Genomic DNA, 24813 nt, shown 5'->3' with positions numbered 1-24813 from the left:
ACCAACCCACCCACCACATCTCTATCCCACACACACACAGCACGGACACACACAAGTCCGCCCACGTAGTCCGGGGTGATGGTAGGGGAGGGTGGGAGGCACATCTGTGACCATCATTTCGCCTGGAGCAAAAGTCGATCGGGTTGAACGACTTCTGGCCGCCTTCCGACTCCGGTAAGGGTTTTTATTTTTAAATCTCTCTCTCTCTGGGACCCTGTTCCCGCATCGCGAATGTTGGTTCGTCAAAGCCCGCTCGTGGTCCCTGCTCATCACGACTGTCACCATCATCATCATCACCATCATCATCATCTTCTTCTTGTTGTTCAACGGCAGTGGTATCATCGTCGTCATCATCTTCAGCAGCAGTTTCATCATCAGCGGCAGTATCATCATCAGCAGTATCATCATCAGTATCATCAGCAGTATCATCAGCAGTATCATCAGCAGTATCATCAGTATCATCATCGGCACCATCATCATGAACAGTATCATCATCAATATCATCATCATCATCCTCATCAGCAGTATCACCACCATCATCAGCAGCAGTATCATCAGCAGTATCACCATCATCATCAGCAGTATCATCAGCAGTATCACCACCATCATCATCAGCAGTATCATCAGCAGTATCACCACCATCACCACCATCATCATCATCACCATCATCAGCACCACCATCATCATCATCACCATCATCAGCACCACCACCATCATCATCATCATCAGCTGGTGCGTGTGTGGTCACGTGCTGCTGTGTGGGCTGTGTGGACCGCTCGCGACGCACCAAAGGTGCCCCGTATAGCCTGCACCAGAGTGTCGGGGCAAGTGCTGCTAGCGACTGGCTGACACGGAAGTGGGCGGGTGGCCAGCAACCACGCTCGGTCGCCTTTGTCTTCCCACAGTGGCGATGTTTGTTTTACGCACCGCACCCAGGTGCTCATTCGAGGCTGAGTCGACCTAGGGGTGGCCCAGGCCCTGTGCTGATATAATTATCGATCAGCGGTGTTGGCCGTGAGCGGGGATCGAACTCGAGTGGCCGGGTTCGTAGCGCAGCGCTGATCGCTTCGGCAACGCACGGACACACAAGACAAAGATCCCCCGTGTAGCCTTTAACAGACTGTTGGGGCAAGTGCTGGAGGCGATTTGCACCTATGAAGGCCGGCACGGCACACACGTGTACACACACACAGAAGTGATTACACACACACACGTGTACACACACAGAAGTGATTACACACACGTGTACACACACACACGTGTACACACACACACACGAGTGTACACACACGCGCGCACACGATTCCCGCTCACGTCCAGATTATCCGAACCGGTCCTGGGCCCACCCTCTAGGTCGACTCAGCCTCAAACGAGTACCTTGTGTGCGACGCGTAAAAAAACTAAAAATAAAACATCGCCGCTGGAGGAAGACAAAGGCGGCCGGGCGTGTTTGCTGGCCACCCTTCGTCGGTGTTGCGACTCGCTCAGCACTTGCCCCCAGTCTTGCCGCAGGCTATCCGGGGCACCTTTGCCTCTGCTTGTGCCATGAGAGTGTTTTGGGGAAACTGGGGCTGGCGTGTGTGTGTGTGGTGGGGTAATCGTTATCTGTAGGAGGTTGCCGCAAGTTTCTCTCTCTGTGTGTGTGTGCACATTGAAGTTGAGTCACGCAAACAGAGCCGAAGCATTCACACCCTCCCCTCCCCCCCTAGGCCAAAGATAAAAGTCCCCCGTGTAGCCTGTAACAGATTGTTGGGGCAAGTGCTGTGAGCGAGCAGCAGGAGCAGCAACCTATGAAGGCCGGAACTGTGACACACGAGGGGGTGGGTGGCCAGCATCACGCCCGGCCGCCTTTGTCTCCCTCGTGGTGATGTTGTTGCACATCACACCGGGGTAGAAATTTGAGGCTGAGTCGACCTAGGGGAGGGCACAGGACCGGTTCAGATCTTCTGTCACCGCTGTTGGCCGTGAGCGGGGATTGAACTCGGGTGACCCCGTGGGGTTGGTAGCGCGCTCACTGCGACAACTCCCGCTCCCTCATCCAACACCACCACCATCACCACCATCACCATCATCACCACCATCACCATCATCACCAATCACCCACCATCACCACCCATCAGCATTACCACCCACCACCACCACCCACCATCACCACCCACCACCCACTCACCCATCACCACCCACCCACCCACCATCCACCATCACCACCCATCACCCACCCATCACCCACCCACCATCACACCCACCATCACACCCACCATCACCACCCACCCACCATCACCACCCATCACCACCCACCCACCATCACCACCCACCATCACCATCACCACCCATCACCAATCACCACCCATCACCATCACCACCCACCATCATCACCACCCATCACCACCCATCCAAAATGAAAACCCGTTTCACCTGTTGAGCGGAGAGGGCTTAACGCGTGGAATGTGGCACAGCAACCAAAGCTACGAAATCGGATTCAAGGATAATTTATGTTCAAGAACACAAGTCTCTTGAGAAACACTGCAAACGCGTACACACCACACACACACAGACACGCAGTACTATGTGTATATATATACACTGTATTGTACTGTGTCCAATTGGACCCACGTGGAAATGCGTGCAAATGAAGGGGGTGGGAGTCAAACGTCGGTTTGGCGTCTGTATGTTGGAACTTCTTTCGCACCGCACGTAGCCCAAGCGTGGTTAATCGGGGGAGGGACTAAAAACTATGGGTCTCTGTGTGAGTCTCTGGGTCTCTGTGTGAGTCTGTGGGTCTCTGTGTGAGTCTATGGGTCTCTGTGTGAGTCTGTGGATCTCTGTGTGAGTCTATGGGTCTCTGTGTAAGTCTATGGGTCTCTGTGTGAGTCTGTGGATCTGTGTGAGTCTGTGGGTCTCTGTGTGAGTCTGTGGGCCTCTGTGTGAGTCTATGGGGTTATGTGTGAGTCTATATCAAAAATTGCATTTACAATAAAAACTGTGGAAGAAAAATGTTAAATAAATGTGGATATCTACATAAAATGATATTATAAACACACTATCCTAAAAATACAGCACCATATTTTAACACTAAAGCAGTCACTGGCTCGTAACAACTTGCAATCATAAGTGACAGAGTTAATTTCGGGTAAAATCAATGAAAATGGGGTATGCCGATAGCATACAAATTAGATGAGATTTGGAATCAGCACCCTGAAATTAGTCTAAAACAGCTGCAAAAGTCCAGGCCAAAAAAAATGATTTTTTTTGTTGACCAGTGTTATCAGCCGCTGGCTGTGTGCGCGCGTGATTTGTGCGAGACCAGATTTGTGTGCAACTTTGTTGACATCGTGTGTGCACTCCGGAGCGACTTATCATCCAGAGAAGAAGGTGCGTTACTTGGTGATGTAGCGACAATAAGTAATATTAGAGAAACACGTAGGTAGTTAACAAGTACGGTTCGCGAGTTAATTGTAGAATACATTTCAAGAAACCTTTAACACGTTCGACAATAACCACTAATGCGGCCTTACAAGAAGACAGAGGTGACGTTTCGGGCAATGGCCCTTCTTCAGAGCACAAGTTAAGAACGGCCATCACACATTGGATGAGCTATTGTCCGAAACGTCGTATCGGTAGAAGTGACTCATCCACTCACGAACGAGTTATGTTCCAGAAGTATCTGTTCGAAAGTCCAAACTTTACTCCCTGTCGATTACAAACACGTTGTACGGCATGTACACTAAACACGGGGAGTGGCTTTAAAAGTTTTATAATCTCCTACAGATGTAGATGCCACTGGTTCTTCACGTTCTGCAGATGTAGATGCCACTGGTTCTTCATGTTCTGCAGATGTAGATGCCACTGGTTCTTCACGTTCTACAGATTCAGATGCCACTGGTTCTTCATGTTCTGTAGATGTAGATGCCATTGGTTCTTCATGTTCTGCAGATGTAGATGCCACTGGTTCTTCACGTTCTGCAGATGTAGATGCTACTGGTTCTTCATGTTCTGTAGATGTAGATGCCATTGGTTCTTCACGTTCTACAGATTCAGATGCCACTGGTTCTTCATGTTCTGTAGATGTAGATGCCATTGGTTCTTCATGTTCTGCAGATGTAGATGCTACTGGTTCTTCACGTTCTGCAGATGTAGATGCCACTGGTTCTTCACGTTCTGCAGATGTAGATGCTACTGGTTCTTCACGTTCTGTAGATGTAGATGCCACTGGTTCTTCACGTTCTGCAGATGTAGATGCCACTGGTTCTTCACGTTCTACAGATGTAGATGCCATTGGTTATTCATGTTCTGCAGATGTAGATGCGACTGGTTCGTAAGTCGAATGTTCGTAAGTAGAGGTAGTCCCTGTATTATTTCTTTAAGGCCACATACACAGTTTTTTTTATTGACGAATGTGTTGAGTTTGTTGTTTATGCTAGTTTTGCCTGTGCACCACTGCCAATGCCGCAGCAACAGCATCGCCACCAACATAATTGGTGTTAGATGATGGTGGTGTGTGTGTTTATAGAATTGGCTAACAGCACTTGTCCCAAAACGTCTGTTGAGGGTTATACGGGTGATCTTTGTCTTTGTGTATTGGGACTCGATAGATGTGGCGAGTAACCCGATGTCATGTTTACAGCAGCAGCAGCTTGGCTATCTGTTGTTGGAACGACAGTGTATGTGTGTGTACGTGTGTGTGTGTGTACGTGTGTGTGTACGTGTGTGTGTGTACGTGTGTGTGTGTACGTGTGTGTGTGTACGTGTGTGTGTGTACGTGTGTGTGTGTGTGCGTGTGCGTGTGTGCGTGTACGTGTGTGTGTGTACGTGTGTGAGTACGTGTGTGTGCGCACGTGTGTGTATGCACGTGTGTGTGTATGTACGTGTGTGTATGTACATGTGTGTGTACGTACGTGTGTACGTGTGTGTACGTACGTGTGTACGTGTGTGTACGTACGTGTGTACGTGTGTACGTGTGGTGCATCTGCCAGTCATCTCAGTCGGTCAACCCCGTGGCACCTGCTGGGTCCGTCCCGTGACCTCCTGCCAGCGGGCGTTTGACACTTCACGTGGCCTCAACGTGCACCTAGCCTGGCACAAGCGCCGTAGTGACGTCACCGCCACTTAGTGGCGAATATTGGTTGTTGTTGTTGTGTGTATATCTGTTTTTGTATTTGTGTGTCTGTGTAAATATTGTGGAGAGCGGTAGTGTAGCGGTTAGCGCGCTGCGCTACGAACCCGGCGACCCGAGTTCAATTCCCGCTCACGGCCAACACCAGTGACGATTATCTGAACCGGTCCTGGGCCTCCCCTAGGTCGACTCGGCCTCAAATGAGTACCTGGTGCGGTGTGTAAACATCGCCACTGGGGAGACAAAGGCGGTCGGGCGTAGTGCTGGCAACACCCACCCCCTAGTGTGCCGTTCCGGCCTTCATAGGTGCTCGCTAACAGCACTTGCCCCTACAGTCTGTTAAGGCTATACGGGGGATCTTTGTTTTTGTGTGTATGAGTGTTATCTTCTCACCGCGAGAGATATAGTGGCATGGAAAATATTCGCCGGTAATGTTAGTGGCGCAGCCCTTCAGCCTGCAAATCGTCGCACACACACACGTACAGACAAAGACAAAGATGCCCCGTATAGCTTTAACAGACTGTCGGGGCAAGTGCTGTTAGCGAGCACCTATGAAGGCCGGCACGGCACACGAGGGGGTGGGTGGCCATCACCACGCCCGGCCGCCTTTGTCTCCATAGCGGCGATGTTTACACATCGCACCAGGTACTCATTTGAGGCTGAGTCGACCTAGGGGAGGCCCAGGACCGGTTCAGATAATCGTCACTGGTGTTGGCCGTGAGCGGGATTCGAACCCGGGTCGCCAGGTCCATAGCGCAGCGCGCTAACCGCTACACCGTCATTTGTGGTGGCCTGGTCGCTTCTGAAAAATAATGGGAAAAAAATAACGTATGAAAAAATTAATGGGGAAATGTGAAAATTACGTAAAAAATAATGAAAAAAATAGGAACTAAATTACGTAAGAAATAAGGAAGAAATGTACGTACAAAAATAATTAAAGAAATAATGAAAACAATTATGTACAGAATTATGTAAAGAAATAATGCGAAAAATTATGTAAAAAAATGAAAAACGTATGTACATAAATAATGGCAAAAATGTTTATAAATGTATCTAAGATATAATGTTAAATATTATGAAAACATTTACGTGAAAAAAAAGGATATCGAACAAAATCATGTTACAAATAATCAACAAACATAATTAAAAAATAAACAAGCACGAAGAGAGGCGCTGCTTAGGTGACGACCTGTACCGGTTGTGGTTAAAAAAAAAAATCTTGACTTGGTTCAACTCGTAGGAGGAGGACGGGGCTTTCGCAACGAATATCATCCATCTATATTTGAAGCTTTCGTGACTGCAGGAATCCATACTCTTTGGTTCTTTCGGTAAAGTCACGTGGGTAGAAAATAAAATAAATGACGACGTTTTGGGCGCAGCAGACCACGCTTTCCCACCTGATGATGGACGCTTGTGTTGCGCCCGAAACGCCTTCTTGGTTCCACCAGCCCACAGGGGATTATTGTGTCCGTCCGTCGTGCAGGGAGGGCCTGGGTGGGGAGGGTGGGGCTGGGTGGGGAGGGGAGGGTGGGGCTGGGTGTGGAGGGGAGGGTGGGGAGGGGCTGGGTGGGGTGGGTGGGGAGGGGCTGGTCACCCCGTGGTGCCCTTATAAAACTCAACGTTTAACCTACTCACGCCGGCTTGTGCCCGCCCTCACAGTCGGGCATATTTGCGGAATACACCACGCCGCCGTTGACCCTGCAGGCCATTGACCGAGCAACCCAACGTTCCTACCAGCTCCCTCCGCAGGAACGTGTTAAATCATCATCATCATCGTCGTCGTCTAGATTCACAAACTCATTTCTTGAGAACTGATTTTCTTCTGTGTTCCGTTTGTTGTCCTTTCACCCGCACCTCCGATTAGCCACGGTTGGCTACGTACGGCGCGAAAGAAGTTCAACACACATCCACAATAGCAATACAGTACATACAATCGTAGTTCTAACGTGTCCATGTGCGTGATTATCAGCGGCTTGTAAACAAACGCCCACATTGGCGCATTGACCCGCAACGCACTCTGCCGCATTTAACCGCAACATGTTTCCACGCGCCGTGGGACGAAAATAACACCCACCCACCACGCCACCCACCCCACCCACCCACCCACCCCACCACGCCATCAACCCACCCACCCACCCCACCACGCCATCAACCCACCCACCCCACCACGCCACCAACCCACCCACCCCACCACGCCACCAACCCACCCACCCCACCACCCACCTACCCCACCCACACCACCCACCCCACCCACACCACCCACCCCACCACGCCACCCACCCACCCCACCCACCCCACCACCCCACCACGCCACCACGCCACTCACCCCACCCACCCCACCCACCCCACCACGCCACCCACCCACCCCACCACCCCACCACGCCACCACCCCACCCACCCCACCACCCCACCACGCCACCACCCCACCCACCCCACCCACCCCACCACGCCACCCACCCCACCACGCCACCCAACCCCACCAAATCTGGCATCAGTTTTTGTTTATCACATCAGGTTTTTGAGATATCAAATATTGCATTTTCAATAAAAACTGCAGAAGAAAAATATTAAATAAATGTGGATATCTGCATAACATGATATTATAAACACACTATCCTAAACATACAGCACCATATTTTAATACTAAAGCAGTCACTGACTCGCAACAACTTGCAATCATAAGTGACAGAATTAATTTTGGGTAAAATCAATGAAAATGGGGTATGCCGATAGCATAAAAAATTAACCCGTAAAAAAACAAAGTTTTTCACTATAAATCCTTTATATGCGTGGCATCGGGGCGGCTAGAGTCCTCTCGTCCTCTGGCTTGAGATGGCTGCCACCTATGGGGCAGATGATTGTCTGCCACCATTAAGCAATTGGTAATTAAATATTTTTAAAAAAATTCCCTAAACAGTGTAAAATTTGGGAAAAAAATTTTCACGAAAATTAATTGTCACGCACAACGAGTCTGTGTGCAAAATGTCAGCTCGATTAGATCACGGGAAGTGGGTTAAAAAACGACAGAAAATTTTGCACGGTCCTAAGCAAGCAAGCAAGCACGCAAGCACGCACGCAAGCAAGCAAGCAAGTGAACTTAATATAAAGGATTAAAAAATGAGATGTGATAGAGCAAATCTGAGATCAGATTTGGAATTAGCACCCTGAAATTAGTCTAAAACAGCTGCAAAAGTCCAGGCCAGAAAAAACTGTTTTTTTTGTTGACCAGTGTAATAGATGCATTGTCCCTGAATCTGATTGGTCCACACCAAGGTACGGCTTTCTTTTGAAATCCCTGCCTCACTTGATACAGCAAACTGGCTGTGACGGTCCCACCTGATGGCGGAGACTTGTGTTGCCTCCGAAACGTCGTGATTTTTTAATATTATTTTATTTTTTATTAATTTTAATTTCATGTTTTACCTACGTGACTTTACCGAAAAAACTAAGAGTATCTCGTAAGGAGACCGGTAACACAGAGGCGCGAGATTTTCGCAGGACGGCCGTGCCACGCCTGAGAAACAATCGCTAAATTTCGATTTAAAGCTTTCGTGACTGCAGGGATTCATCTTCTTGGTTCTTTCGGACGGCTGCTTGCGTTGTGGCCGAAACGTCGTGAGAATTATTTTTTATGTTTTATTTTTATTGTTTTATTACTTCCCTTCTACGTGACTTTACCGAAAGAACCAAGAAAACAATCGCTACTTCCTCAATTGCGTGCCACGTTTTTTATGGGCGCGTGGCCCATCCTCCGTGATCAACCTCAGCGGCTCGCCCTTGAGATCAACCGGACGGGATTTTTGTTCGCTTTGTCCTTTCGTCTTATCGTGTCACCAAGGTGCGGCACCTCGCCCGCCCTCCCCCCACCCACCCACCCTCCCTGGCAAGGGGGCATGGTGATCATTGGACAAGAGCCGGGCGGAAATCGTAAACGGACCGCTCTTTAAAAAGCCCCCGGAGTGAAACGTCTAACAAGGACGGCCGTGGGAACGGCGTCAGATGTGGCAACTTTTATTTCACGCACGAAAAATGCCGCTCGTCATGAAAGTACGGAGTTGCACCTTTGGGCGCGTTGATGTCGTCGGTACGGGAATGAAGGGGAGACGCCTGTGGCTGTCGCTTTCTTGAAAGATTTATGCATTTTTTTTTTTCGAATGGGGAACATTCATGAAAGAAAAAAAAATGTAATTGGAGAAAAAATATGTAACTTTTTTTTTAGTTTGGGGCGCAGCAGTGACAAGATGTTGGCTGCCTCGCCTGGTACACAGGAAGTCGAGCCCGACCCTGACACCTGTATATTTGGAGTTTGCGTGTGTCTCTCTTTCTCTCTCATCATCATCACGGTGGCTATGAGATGTTAACTCCCTCGCCTGATACGCGGGAGGTCGTGGGTTCGAGCCCGACCCAAACACCTGTATACTTGGAGCTTGCGTGTGTCTCTCTCTCTCTCTCATCATCATCACGGTGGCTATGAGATGTTGACTGCCTCGCCTGGTGTACAGGAGGTCGTGGGTTCGAGCCCGACCCTGACGCCTGCTGCTGCTGTATATTTGGAGTTTGCGTGTCTCTCTCTCATCATCATCACGGTGGCTATGAGATGTTAACTACCTCGCCTGGTGTACAGGAGGTCGTGGGTTCGAGCCCGACCCTGACACTTGTATATTTGGAGTTTGTGTGTCTCTCTCTTTCTCTCATCATCATCACGGTGACTATGAGATGTTGACTACCTCGCTTGGTACGCAGGAAGTCGTGGGTTCGAGCCTGACCCTGACACCTGTATATTTGGAGTTTGCGTGTCTCTCTCTTTCTCTCTCATAATCATCACGGTGGCTATGAGATGTTGACTGCCTCGCCTGGTGTACATGAAGTCGTGGGTTCGAGCCCGACCCTGACGCCTGCTGCTGCTGTTTATTTGGAGTTTGCGTGTCTCTCTCATCATCATCACGGTGGCTATGAGATGTTGACTGCCTCGCCTGGTCTACAGGAGGTCGTGGGTTCGAGCCCGACCCTGATGCCTGCTGCTGTATATTTGGAGTTTGCTTGTCTGCCCCGTGGTAACGTGGATTGTTCTCCAAATCCTCCGGTTTTTCCCCTCCACATTTAGAATCGACATCACACGTCTTAAGAGTATTTTGGCGGCTGCTATAAATTTCCACACGGTGACGATAAGCCGCTTCGTTGGGATATCATTTGTGGCCAGGACGCTTCTGAATAAAGGATTTAATAAAGGATTTAAAAGCAAAGTTTTTCACAATAAATCCTTTATATGCGTGGCAGCGAACTTAATAAAAAGGATTTAAAAATATATTCGCCTGTGGAGGACGCGGGGATCGATCCCGCGACCTTTGGCATGGGAAGCGAGGGCGCTACCAACTGCGCTACTCCGCCACGGCTTGTGGAGGGGTTACGCTCTGGGCTCCTACACTGTGACGTTCAGCCAAAGCCATGAATGAGTTGTATTTGAATAAATGTAAAATAAAAAAAATTTTGCCTAAAAAGTGTAAAATTTTAGAATTTTTTTCACGAACATTAATTGTCTCGCACAACGAGTCTGTGTGGAAAATGTCAGCTCGATTGGATCACGGCAAGTGGGTAAAAAAACGAGCGAAAGATTTGCACGGTCCTAAGCAAGCAAGCAAGCACGCAAGCAAGCACGCAAGCAAGCGAACTTAATATAAAGGATTGAAAAAGAGTGATAGAGCTCAGTGGGCCTTACCTGGTAATATAAAAAAAAATAGTTTGAACAGTTCAATAAATATACAGGGTGGCCCAAAAAGTCAGGACACATCAGGTTTGTTTCATTTACTTTAACACTTTGTTTATTGTTAATATGATATCTACTGTATTAGCATTAGTAATATCGATTTGTTCACAAAACTCGACCAGGAAACCCTGACTTGAATGAATTGAGTCAACGCATAATTGACGAATAATCACAGATTAAGCACCTGCATTTAATCTTTAAGAAATTTATATTTTATTCATTCTAAAGAAAAGCCATGCATCGTGCATTAATGTTAACGGAAGTCTGTCTGAACAGTTGTTAAAGTAAATCAACTAATCCCATGTCCTAACTTTTGGGCCACCCTGTGTAACACATTCCTGCGGAGGGAGCTGGTAGGAACGTTGGGTTGCTCGGTCAATGGCCAGGGTCAACGGCGGCGTGGTGTATTCCGCAAATATGGCCGACTGTGAGGGCGGGTAGGTTAAATGTTGAGTTTTATAAGGGCACCACGGGGTGACCTGCCCCTCCCCACCCAACCACCCCTCCCCACCCAGCCCCTCCCTCCCCACCCAGCCCCTCCCTGCACGACGGCCTAACGGACACAATAATCCCCTGTGGGCTGGTGGAACCAGTCGGTTCCTACCAGTCATACCAACCCTGTGTGTCCTGCCTTTTGTGCCACCCTGTACATGAAATTAAATAAATAGCGAAATGTAAAGGCGGTGGGGGTTGTTGTGGTCGGGGGGAGGGGAGGGGGAACGCTCCCTGCGATTTCCCGTGACCTTTGCCCGAAATTATTTATTTTTATTGATGCTCTCGGCTCTCCCACACCCCGGTCGTAAATCTGACAAAAAAATGCAGCCGCCAATACGAGCAGCACTCCGCTCCCATCGCCAGCCTCATCACCGCCATCACCACCACCATCATCATCATCACCACCACCACCATCGTTACCATCATCATCACCACCACCATCATCATCACCACCACCACCATCATCATCATCGTCACCACCATCATCATCATCGTCACCACCACCACCGTCACCACCACCATCGTCACCACCACCACCATCGTCACCACCCCCATCATCATCGTCACCACCATCATCATCGTCACCACCATCATCATCGTCACCACCACCACCATCGTCACCATCATCATCACCACCACCATCATCATCATCATCACCACCACCACCATCTTCATCATCGTCACCACCATCATCATCGTCACCACCATCATCATCGTCACCACCATCATCATCGTCACCACCACCACCATCATCACTACCATCGTCACCATCGTCACCACCACCACCATCATCACCATCACCACCATCATCATCACCACCACCACCACCACCATCGTCACCACCACCACCCTCATCATCACCACCTCCACCACCACCACCACCATCGTCGTGGTAGTGGGGCAGTCAAATTCTGTCTCTGCTCCTACGCTAGGGTCAGCTGGTGGAAATAGTAGTGTATAGTGTAGTGTATAGTAGTGTATAGTGTAGTGTAGAGTAGTGTGTAGTGTAGTAGTGTATAGTGTAGTGTATAGTAGTGTATGGTGGTGCATAGTGTATTGTAGTGTGTAGGGTAATGTATAGTGTAGTGTATAGTAGTGTATAGTGTAGTGTATAGAAGTGTATAGTGTATAGTAGTGTAGTGTATAGTAGTGTATAGTGTGTAGTGTATAGTGGCGATGTTTTACACACCGCACCAGGTACTCAATTGAGGCTGAGTCGACCTAGGGACCGGTTCAGATAATCGTCACTGGTGTTGGTGGTCGTGAGCGGGAATCGAACTCGGGTCCGCCGGTTCGTAGCGCAGAGCGCTAACCTCTACACTACCACTACACACACAACAACAACAGCCATTCGCCACTAAGTGGTGGTGACGTCACCACGAGGCTTGTGCCAGGCCATGTGCACCTTGAGGCCACGTGAAGTGTCGAACGCCCGCTGGCAGGAGGTCACGGGGCAGACCCAGCAGGTGCCACGGGTCGACTGACTGAGATGACCGAGATGACTGGCTGATGCACCACCTATGCCCCCTATTGTGCAACTCGCACACACGCTGACACACACACACACACGTGTCTGTCACACACTCTATACACACATTACTCACACACACACGACTCACACTATACACACATTACTCACACACACACACGACTCACACACTCTACACTCATTACTCACACACACGCGACTCGACTATTTATTTATTTCATTTTACCCGGTAAGGCCCATTGAGCTATAGAGCACGTTTTCAGCTGCGACCTGCCCATCACAAATGATAGCCAAATTAAGTGGCCTATCACGTAGAAATTTGTAGCAGCACCAGCCAAATACAATACTCTGGACGCGAAGTGATGTTGATTTTAAACGTGAAGGAGGACCCGGAGAAAAATCCACGCGATCACGGGGAGAGAGACACCGCAAACTCCAAATACAGCAGGGGTCAGGGTTGGGATCGAACCCACGACCTCCTGTATACCAAGCGAGGTAGTTAACATCTCCTGACCACCGTACGTAGACCAACCGTGCCAAAAGTCACCTCCGATCGGCACGGTCGGCTACGAACGGTGCAAAAAGAACATTCTAGATTTGAAGCTTTCGTGACTGCAAGGATTCATACTCTTAGGTTTTGTCGGTAAAGTCACGTAGGTCTTTTCTTGGATTTTCTGTTTGCACTCAGTCACATATTCACTTTAAGATGTTTTCTTGTTCATGTTTTTGTTTGTTTGTTGCGGTTGCACCCGATTCAAGAGCCGAATGGCTCACAGGGCTACACCTAATAAATGAAACTTGAAAACTTGGAACTTGAGGTAAAATAATAATAAAATAAATAAATACCATGTGAGACTAGGCTCGAAGAAAAGCTGTCTCGGGAAAATAACTCAATTGAGTTATTTTCATTTATTTATTTTTGCCTACGTGACTTTACCGAAAAAACCTAAGAGTGCAAAAAGAAAATCCTGACCGGCGATGCCGTGTACCTACAGTGGGCCATGCCGTCTTAACGCTTCCGCCGAGGAAAACTTTATCGCCGGCAGATTATGATCCCAAGCGCAATCTGGCGGAAGCACGTTATGAGGCACGTGGAGCGCTACTCTCTCTCTCGTCATCCCTTCGCCCGTTGCGTTTCACGCCTTGCTGTTATTTTGATTCCAAAATAAGTGGCTGTGGGTTTGGGTGAGTGGAGGAGGAGGAGAGTGGAACAAGGAGGCTTACATTAAGCGTACTCCTGGAACTGATAATGTGATTATTGGAAAAAAGTGCAAATGGATTTTTTTTTTAATTCTTACCCTTAAATTTCGATTTAAAGCTTTTGTGACTGCAGGGATTCATCTTCTTGGTTCTTTCGGTAAAGTCACGAGCAGCTCTGCCGTGGCGGTGGCGACGCTACATCGATCGCACGTACGGCTTAAGTTCCACGGTTCCCGTATCGTCCGTTTGGCTCAACATAAAACGCGGCACGCATCTACGCACGTACGCACGCTCAACTTATTTCGCACCGTACGTAGCCAGCCGCGCTAAACGGAGGTGCGGAGGAAGGACGGCAAACTATGGGTCTCTGTGTAAGTCTGTGGGTCTCTGTGTGAGTCTATGGGTCTCTGTGTGAGTCTATGGGTCTGTGTGAGTCTGTGGGTCTCTGTGTGAGTCTGTGGGTCTCTGTGTGAGTCTATGGGTCTCTGTGTGAGTCTATGGGTCTCTGTGTGAGTCTATGGGTCTGTGTGAGTCTGTGGGTCTCTGTGTGAGTCTGTGGGTCTCTGTGTGAGTCTATGGGTCTCTGTGTGAGTCTATGGGTCTGTGTGAGTCTGTGGGTCTTTGTGTGAGTCTGTGGGTCTCTGTGTGAGTCTATGGGTCTCTGTGTGAGTCTATGGGTCTCTGTGTGAGTCTGTGGGTCTCTGTGTGAGTCTATGTATGTTGCGGGGGGGGGGGGGAAGGTCAACAAACTAAACACAATTTTCAGTTTGTCAATGTAGATGATGACAATTTGAAAGTTGCATAGCTCCCAGCGTTCCAGAATATTTCTTGCTGTGGTTTTCACACCTGATGATGATTGCTTGTGTTGCAATCGAAACGTCGTGAGAATTTTACCGTTTTATTTTTATTATTTCCCTTCTAAGTGCCTTTACCGAAAGAACCAATAATAGTTTAGTGTCAGTTTAAAACTTTTTAGTGATTCGCTTACCTTTCCTGTAGTTGTATGGTTGTTTTTTTATGCTTCGTTCGTCGTTGTAACTTTACGACCCGCCACCCGTTACTGGACGTCTGCGAACAACTCTTCACACAGACGATTCTCTAGAGTCTTTAAACAAAGATTCCGCTTCCGCCAGCGAGCGGCACGAGCAGAGGCATCGCTTGCAGGGCCGCGTCTTTGGCCCGCGAGAAGTGACCCCCGCGTGAACATCACCGCTGTCGCCGCAGGTTTCGCCCGTTCCGCTCGAAGCGAAAGAAGCCGAGACCCAAGGGGAGGCCCTCAGGATGCGGCAGAGTAAAGCGACCTCGTGGGGGAGCCTGGCGATGATCCTCGCCGTGCTCGTGGCCGGCACGTCGGGTCAAAATGCCAAAAGCCCGCCGCCGCCTACGACGACGACGGCGGCGTCCACCGCGTCCACCGGCACGACGGTCACCACGACGCTGCCGGTCGGCGTCCCGTCGTCGCCGCCGTGCGTCACCGGGGGGCCGTCGACGGCTCCGGGCAACGGCACGTCGCCGGGGCGCAACGAGTCGTCGCCGGCGGCGCCCAACGCCACCGCCACAGAGGCGCCGGCGTCGACCGCGAACGCCACCGCCGCCGCCAACGCCACGGCACCCTCCGCTGCCACCGCCGGCAACGTCAGCACGGTGTCGACCGCGGCCAACGCAACCGCCAACGCAACGGCCAACGCAACGGCCAACAGAACGGCCGAGGCGACGACAACGGTGACGACGACGGCGCCGACAATGGCAACAACAACGACAAAGACGACGGCGACAGCGAAGACGACGACGATGGCAAAGGCGACGACCAAAGCGGCGACGACGGCCAAGAGCGTGGCGAGCACGACCGCGAGCAACGCGAAGGGAGACGGTAGCAGGAACGACAAAGGTAACTGACGTCCCCATGGCAGGCTCGGTTGACTCCCGATGGCCCCACGTGACATTATACGCCACGGTGGCTAGGAGATGTTGACTACCTCGCCTGGTACGCAGGAGGTCGTGGGTTCGATCACGACCCTGATGCCTGCTGCTGCTGTATATTTGGAGTTTGCGTCTCTCATCATCATCACGATGGCTAGGAGATGTTAACTACCTCACGTGGTGTGCAGGAGGTCGTGGGTTCGATCTCCGCCCTGACGCCTGCTGCTGTATATTCGGAGCACATCTCTCTCTCTCTCCCCGTGGCCGCGTGGATTTTTCCCCGGGTCCTCCGGTTTTTCCACCTCCACATTTAGAGCCAACGGTCACGCGTTCAGAATATTTGGCCGCCGTGCATTTCCCACGCGACGATAAGCCGCTTCGGCGAGCTGTCATTTGTGGCCAGGGCGCTTCTGAAAAAAAAAGAGCTATTACACGGTAAAACGCTAATGAATTGTTCAGTTCAATTTTAACGTGAGTGGATAGGTGGCCCTCACCCCCCAACACGAACCTTGCGACCCAACGACCCGTGACCGGGAGAGAATCCCTACGAATTTGGCGCGCAAGTCCCTGCCGACCGCAAAACATCGTCCCGCTGAATCTCTCTCTCTCTCACTCTTTCTCTCTATCTCCTCGCCCCCCCCTCCCCACGACAGCCAGCAGTGCGGAGGGCTCGGGCCACGTGGCGGGAGTCGTGTTCGGAGTGCTCCTGGCCATCGCGCTCATGCTGGGCGTACTGTTCGTCGTGCGCAAGCGCTACATGATCAACCGCCCGTTCCACCACCAGCGTCTCCTGGACGATGGCAGTGACGACACGGGTGAGAGGCCGCCGCCGCCGTCGCTGCCGCTGCGGCCGCTCATTGCGAGTTGACCGACGTTACGACCGTGACAAGATCCCTCCTGCCATAGACTCAACACTGCCCCATAGACTAACACTACCTGTAGACTCAACACTACCTGTAGACTCAACACTACCTGTAGACTCAACATTGCCCAATGACTCAGCACTGCCCATAGACTCAACACTGCCCGTAGACTCAACACTGCCCATAGACTCAACATTGCACCATAGACTCAGCACTGCACCATGGACTCAACACTCCCCGTAGACTCAACACTCCACGTAGACTCAACACTGCCCATAAACTCAACACTGCACCATAGACTCAACACTGCACCATAGACTCAACACTGCACTATAGACTCAAAACTGCACCATAGACTCAACACTGCACCATAGACTCAACACTACACCATAGACTCAACACTACACCATAGACTCAACGCTGCCCATAGACTCAACACGCACCATAGACTCAACACCGCCCATAGACTAACACTGCACCATAGACTCAACACTGCACCATAGACTCAACACTGCCCGTAGACTCAGCACTGCCCGTAGACTCAACACTGCACCATCGACTCAACACTGCCCATAGACTCAACACTGCACCATAGACTCAACACTGCACCATAGACTCAACACTGCACCATAGACTCAACACTGCCCGTAGACTCAGCACTGCCCATAGACTCAACACTGCACCATAGACTCAACACTGCACCATAGACTCAACACTGCCCATAGACTCAACACTGCCCATAGACTCAACACTGCACCATAGACTCAACACTGCACCATAGACTCAGCACTGCCCGTAGACTCAACACTGCCCCTGTACATGAAGCAGTCCCCCTCCTTAACTTCATTCCATTCCTCTCTCAAAGCCTCACCACCTCTTCTCCATCATCACCCACTCCCCCTCCTCATCCCTCCCCTCGCCCCTCCACTCCTTCCCATCCCTCCCCTGTAGCCCTTTCGTGATCTCCTCTGTTGCCCTCTGTTACAGTCACTCACTCCTTAGCCCCTTGCACTGCACCGCCATCTAAACCCCACGATTCTCGTTACCGCTTTCTAAACTATGTTATGAAGAGCACCCTCAAGTTAGGGCGCTGTTATATAAATATGATGAAGTAAGATAACGGTTTCTTTTGTTCAGTGATATCGTTCATCGAAAATGTATCGCTGATAACAACAATGAGGAGACCCTATGGGTAGGCGGATCATTCATCGAAATATCGTTTAGTGGATGGCATCGTGAACTGAGCGACCCCTTGTATTTCATTACCGTATTCTCCGCATGTTCAGACCTGGCAGGTGTGCACGTGTGTGCAAGACCCAAGTTTGTATACATTTATTGACACCGGGCTCCATGATCCCTCAGCACCCATCCCAGATCAGACCTATACTTGCAGCCGTTGTGGCAGGACCTGCTTGTCCCGCATAGGCCTCTTCAGCCACCAGCGTACCTGCAGAAGACGTGGATGTCCTTCCTAGATCTTCGTTCGCAAAAGCCAAGCCATGATTGACACCGGGCACAAGTTTTTCAACTTGGGCGCATCTAAATTTCTCCCGGAGCGTCTTTACAATCGGGAGAGCACAGCGCAGCTACCTCTCGTTCTACGCGGGCGGGGGGGGGCGATCGTGTTCTTGAAAAACGGCGCCCAATTCTAAATCACCAAGTGCAAAGTTCAAGCGGACAGGACCTTGGAAATGTCGCGCGAGAAGGAAGACGCCGGCTGTAGTACTGCCGCACCTCAGGCGGCAGCGTCGCTTACCCAACTTTTACTGCCCACTCCCGGTGACGACCGATCAGCTCGCCAGCGCGCTCCGGAACACCGCGGGGCTCAACGCCCTCCGGCGCGCGTAGAGCCGTTTCAACACGAGCACGACCGCATCACAAAAATAAGCGTGAATTGAAATCTCGCGGCGTTATTTCTAGATCGCGTTGCGCTCACGTGACCACGCGTGGCAAAGGTTATCGTGCGTTGTCATCAATAATGCGCCATTTGTGTTTCACTTTCCAGGTCTCTAAGAAGAAAAACCCCACTGCATCATCATCATCATCACCTTCTTTCCCATGGGTGACCGCTGACGGAGAAGCACGTGTTTCGGAGTCACATCTCCCCGTCTTTATTTTTTTTTGTCTCTGTTCGAGACACTTAGCCCAATTCGCAGCACCACCCAGAGGGTGGGGGGATGGAAATCCAAAGCGCATTGTGGTTGCGTGCCTGCCCCGCCCGCCCTCCGCGGTTGCCGAATTTCACGGTGAAACTTCAAAGAGGGCGAGCACCGAGTCAAGTAACACACAACGCCCGCAAACAAGCAGGCGCACCCACACACGCATGTGTGTAGATGTAGATGCCACTGCTTCTTCACGTTCTGCAGATGTAGATGCCACTGTTTCTTCACGTTCTGCAGACGTAGATGCCACTGGTTCTTCACGTTCTGCAGATGTAGATGCCACTGCTTCTTCACGTTCTGCAGATGTAGATGCCACTGTTTCTTCACGTTCTGCAGACGTAGATGCCACTGGTTCTTCACGTTCTGCAGATGTAGATGTCACTGGTTCTTCACGATCTGCAGATGCCACGGTTCTTCACGTTCTGCAGATGTAGATGCCACTGGTTCTTCACGTTCTGCAGATGTAGATGCCACTGGTTCTTCACGTTCTGCAGATGTAGATGCCACTGGTTCTTCAAGTTCTGTAGATGTAGATGCCACTGGTTCTTCACGTTTTGCAGATGTAGATGCCACTGGTTCTTCATGTTCTGCAGATGTAGATGCCACTGGTTCTTCACGTTCTGCAGATGCAGATGCCATTGGTTCTTCATGTTCTGCAGATGTAGATGCCACTGGTTCTTCACGTTCTGCAGTTGTAGATGCCACTGGTTCTTCATGCTCTGCAGATATAGATGCTAATTCCCTTTGGCGCTCGTGTTTGCTCTCTACTCTCTTGAAATACCTACCCAGAAATGTCTGCACAGTTGTTCTCTTCATCTCTGCATTAATCAACTTCTGACGGGCAATAGCATCGTTGAACAGCGGTAACGGGACATACGGACAGGTTTTTGCGTATCTCTGAAAGTTCCTAAGTCGAATATTCGTAAGTAGAGGTAGTCCCTGTACTGCATCGGGCGCAAGCTGGGGGCGGGGGGTCAGGGAATTGGGTGATGGGGTTAGTGGCAACGTTGGCGATGCAACAGATGTTCATTAGGGATAAAGTACGGGTTGGCTGTTCCCGTGGAGGCGGCATTGCCGAAGGGACAGGACAGGAAGGGTGGGTCACCCTTAACACGTGAAGGACACGGGTTCGAATCCCCACCTCGGGCTACCGAGTATTTTCTATGTTTTAATCCGCTCCCTCTGGCTATCGTAACCTTTCCGGCGACCAACGCTGTTTATGTAAATGGTCCGTAGAACATTACCTAGGTGATGTTATATGAACGCTTCTTCGAACAAGAATGTAACTGGTCTACAGCACATTACCTAGGCGATATTGTAGGGACATTATTTCGAACATGAATGTAACTAAATCTTGACCGAAAGCTTTCGTGACTGCAGGAATTCATGTTCTTTGGGTCTTTCGGTAAAGCCACGAGGATATAAAAAATAACAAAAATCAAAATCACGACGTTTCAATCGCAACACAAGCAATCGTCTTCAGGTGAAGAGGAGGAAATCTGCTGAGGCAGACTGTCTAAACCTTCTTGGTTCTTTCGGTAAAGTCACGTACCGAAAGAACCAAGAAGATGAATCCCTGCAGTCACGAAAGCTTTAAATCGAAATGTCTAAACCTTTATAAACAGGCCTGCCTCAGCAGCTTTCCTCCTCTTCTTCACCCGAAGAGAATTTCTTGTGTTGCGATCGAAACTTCGTGATTTCGATTTTTGTTATTATTTCTATCTACGTGGCTTTACCGAAACACCCAAAGAATATGAACGTAACTGATCTACAGCACATTACCTCTTTGATGTTGTAGGGTCGTTACCTCTAACGTGAACAGAAATAGTCTCTAGCACATTACCTTGGTGATGTTGTAGGGGGTGGGATTTCTAACATAAACGGCGTGTGATAATTATACACATTTTACCCGGTAAATTTAACTTAATTGGCGCTTGCCTCCCTGAGCAGGGAGTTATGAGCGGGGGTGTGAAGTCTCTCGCTTGCCCACCACCCCACCCCCGTCTACCAAGCGGGGCAAAGCGCCAGCCTCTCTCTTACTCCCTTGTGGCGCTGCCTAGTGTGGTGGGTTTTCACGGTTTTTACCTCCTCGTTCAGGATATGTTCGTTAACAAACAACAATTGAGAAGGAAAACACGAATTTCTCCCGGTGGTTACGTGGCGAGGCGGTGTGCAGACACCGGCTCCGTCCGACGTGACGTTTTGAGGCTTCGTTTAGTGAGCAAATCAAACCAAAAAAAAGGACGATAAGGTCATCGTCCAGCACTGACGTGACATCGAATTCCATTTAAGTGACGCCGCTAGATTTCCAGAACGAGTGTGATTTTAAAGTATTTTTGTTGTCGTTTTAAGACGCGATGTTGCCACCTGTCCTTGCTTTGATGTCACGATATCCCTGCGTTGATGCATTTAAATTAATTTAATGGATGTCACTAGATTGCCACGGTTACTATTTTTAATGGTTTACTGTACTGGTTTTCCCAAGATCATCCTCTTATTGAGGTCAGCTCCCGTGGGATATCTGCAAGTCTTCGCAAAGTCTTGTTTTTTTGTCAGTCGCGTGAAAGCACACCACTCAATACCGTGCATTTACATGCAGTCATCCTCCCCTCTTCTGCTGTTATGAATAGAGGGTGCTTTAAAAAAATGTTAACACTTCTGAGAATTTGCAACAGTACCACAAGAAATGTACCTCCGAGCACTGGAGACCACCTGGAGAAGATTCTAGGCGTGCGTTGACAATGATGGCAAATAAGCGGAGACTCTTTGACTTTTTGAAGCTATTAACATGACATTTGTTGTCATGTTCCAGTGTATTATTATTCGTTACTTTTCCCATTAAAAACTATAATCCCATATAAGTGTTAACATTTCTTTTGAAGCACCCTCTATTCTCCTGCCCCATGACATGTCCCAGGGGGTTTTTCTGGTGCACTTCAAAGAGGTGACCAACCCTGCACCAACGAAACTTTGAGCCCAAACAGCACTGGATGAGCCCTGTTCGTTTTTTTTTTAAGACTCAACTTTCCTTTGAAACATCGGGTGAAAAGAACGAACACTCCATGGCCGGCAAACGACCACCACGGCACACATCGCACGCACCTCTGTCAACGAAGCACGCAGTTGATCACTGGCTTTTAAGCAGAAGAATAATAGCGTAAATAATGCTGTTTTGCACTATGAGTACACATTGTTTCTTGTTCGTATATCTTTGGATATGCCGTATGTGAGTGGGTGCTTTCTGTAAGATAACTTGGGAGTTGTTATACTTAGGTGTCAATGTTGCACCATTGTCCACTGTTGTGTGGCACTATGCTAAAAGCATATCGATGTGGAGTGTGGCCAGGATTTAAGTTACAAGTGTTCTGTCGTAACAGCTATGCCTTTTAAACTATTTTTAACGTGAGGAAAACAATCTATATATGTAAAGTTTGTTGTTGTATTGCAATGTTTTCCTTTACAATATTTTCTGCCACCGGTTGTTGATTCTCTTACACTTTTACAATAAATCACCCTGGAGCCTCCGCTATTACACAACGCTGTTACTACAACCTTTACGAATCTACAGCTTAAATATCAAAGTGTAAAAGTGTTGTCTTTTGCTCCAGTGAAGTGAGGTAGCGCTTCTGCTCGCGTTAAAGAGTCCTCGATACGCTGGGCAAGCCGCCAAGACTCGTCGCCCGTGACCTCTCTCGACGGAACTTTTGTCGCGTTGCTGTTTGCCACGCAAGTTGCCTTAACTGCCCTGGTCAATGTGCTGCCGGTCACAATTTGGCCAATTAACTGGCTCCGGTGTGCTATGGCCTCACGTCAGTGTTGTCAATTCCTCACTGTGTTCGTGGCGGGGCGAAGGTCTAGCAATAGGGCAAACCACTATTGACCTCCGACAGTCGTAATAATGTTAACGCCGAAAGAGTGAAGGGCTGAGTTGACACTCGCGACGGGGTAGCGAACTCGCACCCTTTCCGAATTAAGAATTTTATTGTGAATCTTACGTCGGCATCACCGGTTCCGATTATTTGCACAGAATGTATTTCCTAACGTTGAATTAAAAAAAAAGTATGGAATTACATGGGCTTTTAAGTGCTTAATGTTGAACGTACACTTGACATAACCTTACGAGATGGTACTCAATGAAACTATGTTCGCAATGAACAGAAAAAAATTAACATTTACTTCACATACTCTTTGATTCTTTCGGTAAATTAACGTAGGTATAAAATAAAATAAATCACGACGTTTCGGGCGCAGCACAAGCGTCCGTCATCAGGTGCTGACATAGGCAGGTAGGATTGAAACATCACAGTCAGTTAAGACTTTACCTGGTTAATAACGTCCTTCCAACAATTGCTCAGTTTGTACCCATCTTCTCGGTTCAAGCTGTGTCTGTGTTTATATATCTGGATGGCTTCATGAACAAAGCTCTGAAGGTAGCCGGTAGGTTTGCAGAGTACCTCCGTCTTGGAAATATCTGTTTCGTGTGAGCTCACAGCGTTAAAACAATGATCAGCAACGGCAGAGGTATTGGTCCTACCGTGTTTCAGATCTGCCTTGTGTTCACAAACGCGGTCCGAGACATGGCGTTTCGTTTCCCCAATGTAACTGCTGCCGCAACCACAACTCAGTTTGTAGACACCAGGGTATTGCATGTCAGAAATCGTTTTGGTAACCCCTACTTAAACAAACACAAGATCCAGGTTCGTTTCAACACAGTACACACAATCCGTGATTTAATCGCATCTGTAAAGGATGTGATTCCTGACATGCAATACCCTGGTGTCTACAAACTGAGTTGTGGTTGTGGCAGCAGTTACATTGGGGAAACGAAACGACATGTCTCGAACCGCGTTCGCGAACACAAGGCAGATCTGAAACACGGTAGGACCAATACCTCTGCCGTTGCTGATCATTGTTTTAACACTGTGGGCTCACACGAAATCGATTTTTTCCAAGACGGAGGTACTCTGCAAAGCTACCGACTACCTTCAGAGATTTGTTCATGAAGCCATCCAGATATATAAATACAGACACAACGTCAACCGAGAAGATGGGTACAAACTAAGCAATCATTGGAAGGACGTTATTAACCAGGTAAAGTCTTAACTAACTGTGATGTTTCCATCCTACCTGCCTATGTCAGCACCTGATGACGGACGCTTGTGTTGCGCCCGAAACGTCGTGATTTGTTTTATTTTATACCTACGTGACTTTACTGAAAGAACCAAAGAGTATAGATTACTGCAGTCACGAAAGCCTCAAATCAAGATTTACTTCACAATCACAGCATCCACATTTCCACGAAAGTACACGCCTGCCAGTTATGTTACACGGCTCCTATTGTGTCAAGCGTGTTTATTATGATACTTCAACGCCACACTCCGTGAGCGGTCTTTAAACACAGTTTGTATTTTGTTCGTGGCCATTTCATTGCGACTGACGTCAAACCATGTTTTACCTATTCGGAATTACCCAGGTTGGTTTTTTTTCACCACTTGAATGGCATAGCTTTTAAACATTGACCGAAACACCTAAACACAGTTCGTTCTTCAGTGCAAGGCCCGCGGGCCACTGGCGGCCCCTGATGGGCCTTTATTGCGGCCCTCTGACATGGGCCCGCGCCCCTCCCCCCCAACAATACACAAATGTGAAAACACCCTCCCCCCCCACCATCATCATCATCGTGCTGCTGTCAAATCCAACTGTGGTTTCAAATGTGTGGCAGCCCTACCCACACTTATCGGCGCAAGTGTCCCCAACCCCCCCCTCTGAAAATTGGTGAAAAACACTGCCTTAAAACTGAACACCCA

The 24813-nt window shown here is 49.2% G+C and overlaps 1 protein-coding gene across 1 annotated transcript; it reads left to right on the top strand.

Moving 5' to 3' along the window:
* On the top strand, positions 1-23041 carry LOC144951837 (uncharacterized). Its single transcript, XM_078882168.1, has 4 exons — positions 1-174; positions 15286-15949; positions 16635-16796; positions 18850-23041. Exons 2-4 carry the CDS (start codon positions 15343-15345, stop codon positions 18855-18857), a joined length of 777 nt encoding a protein of 258 aa, XP_078738294.1. The 5' UTR covers positions 1-174; positions 15286-15342; the 3' UTR covers positions 18858-23041.
* Positions 23042-24813: the final 1772 nt, after the last annotated feature.

This window comes from Lampetra fluviatilis, chromosome 64 (assembly GCF_964198595.1).
Source record: "Lampetra fluviatilis chromosome 64, kcLamFluv1.1, whole genome shotgun sequence".
NCBI lineage: Eukaryota > Metazoa > Chordata > Hyperoartia > Petromyzontiformes > Petromyzontidae > Lampetra > Lampetra fluviatilis.
The sequence above is the reverse complement of the archived record's forward strand: the minus strand, read 5'-3'. Positions and strand labels throughout refer to the sequence as shown.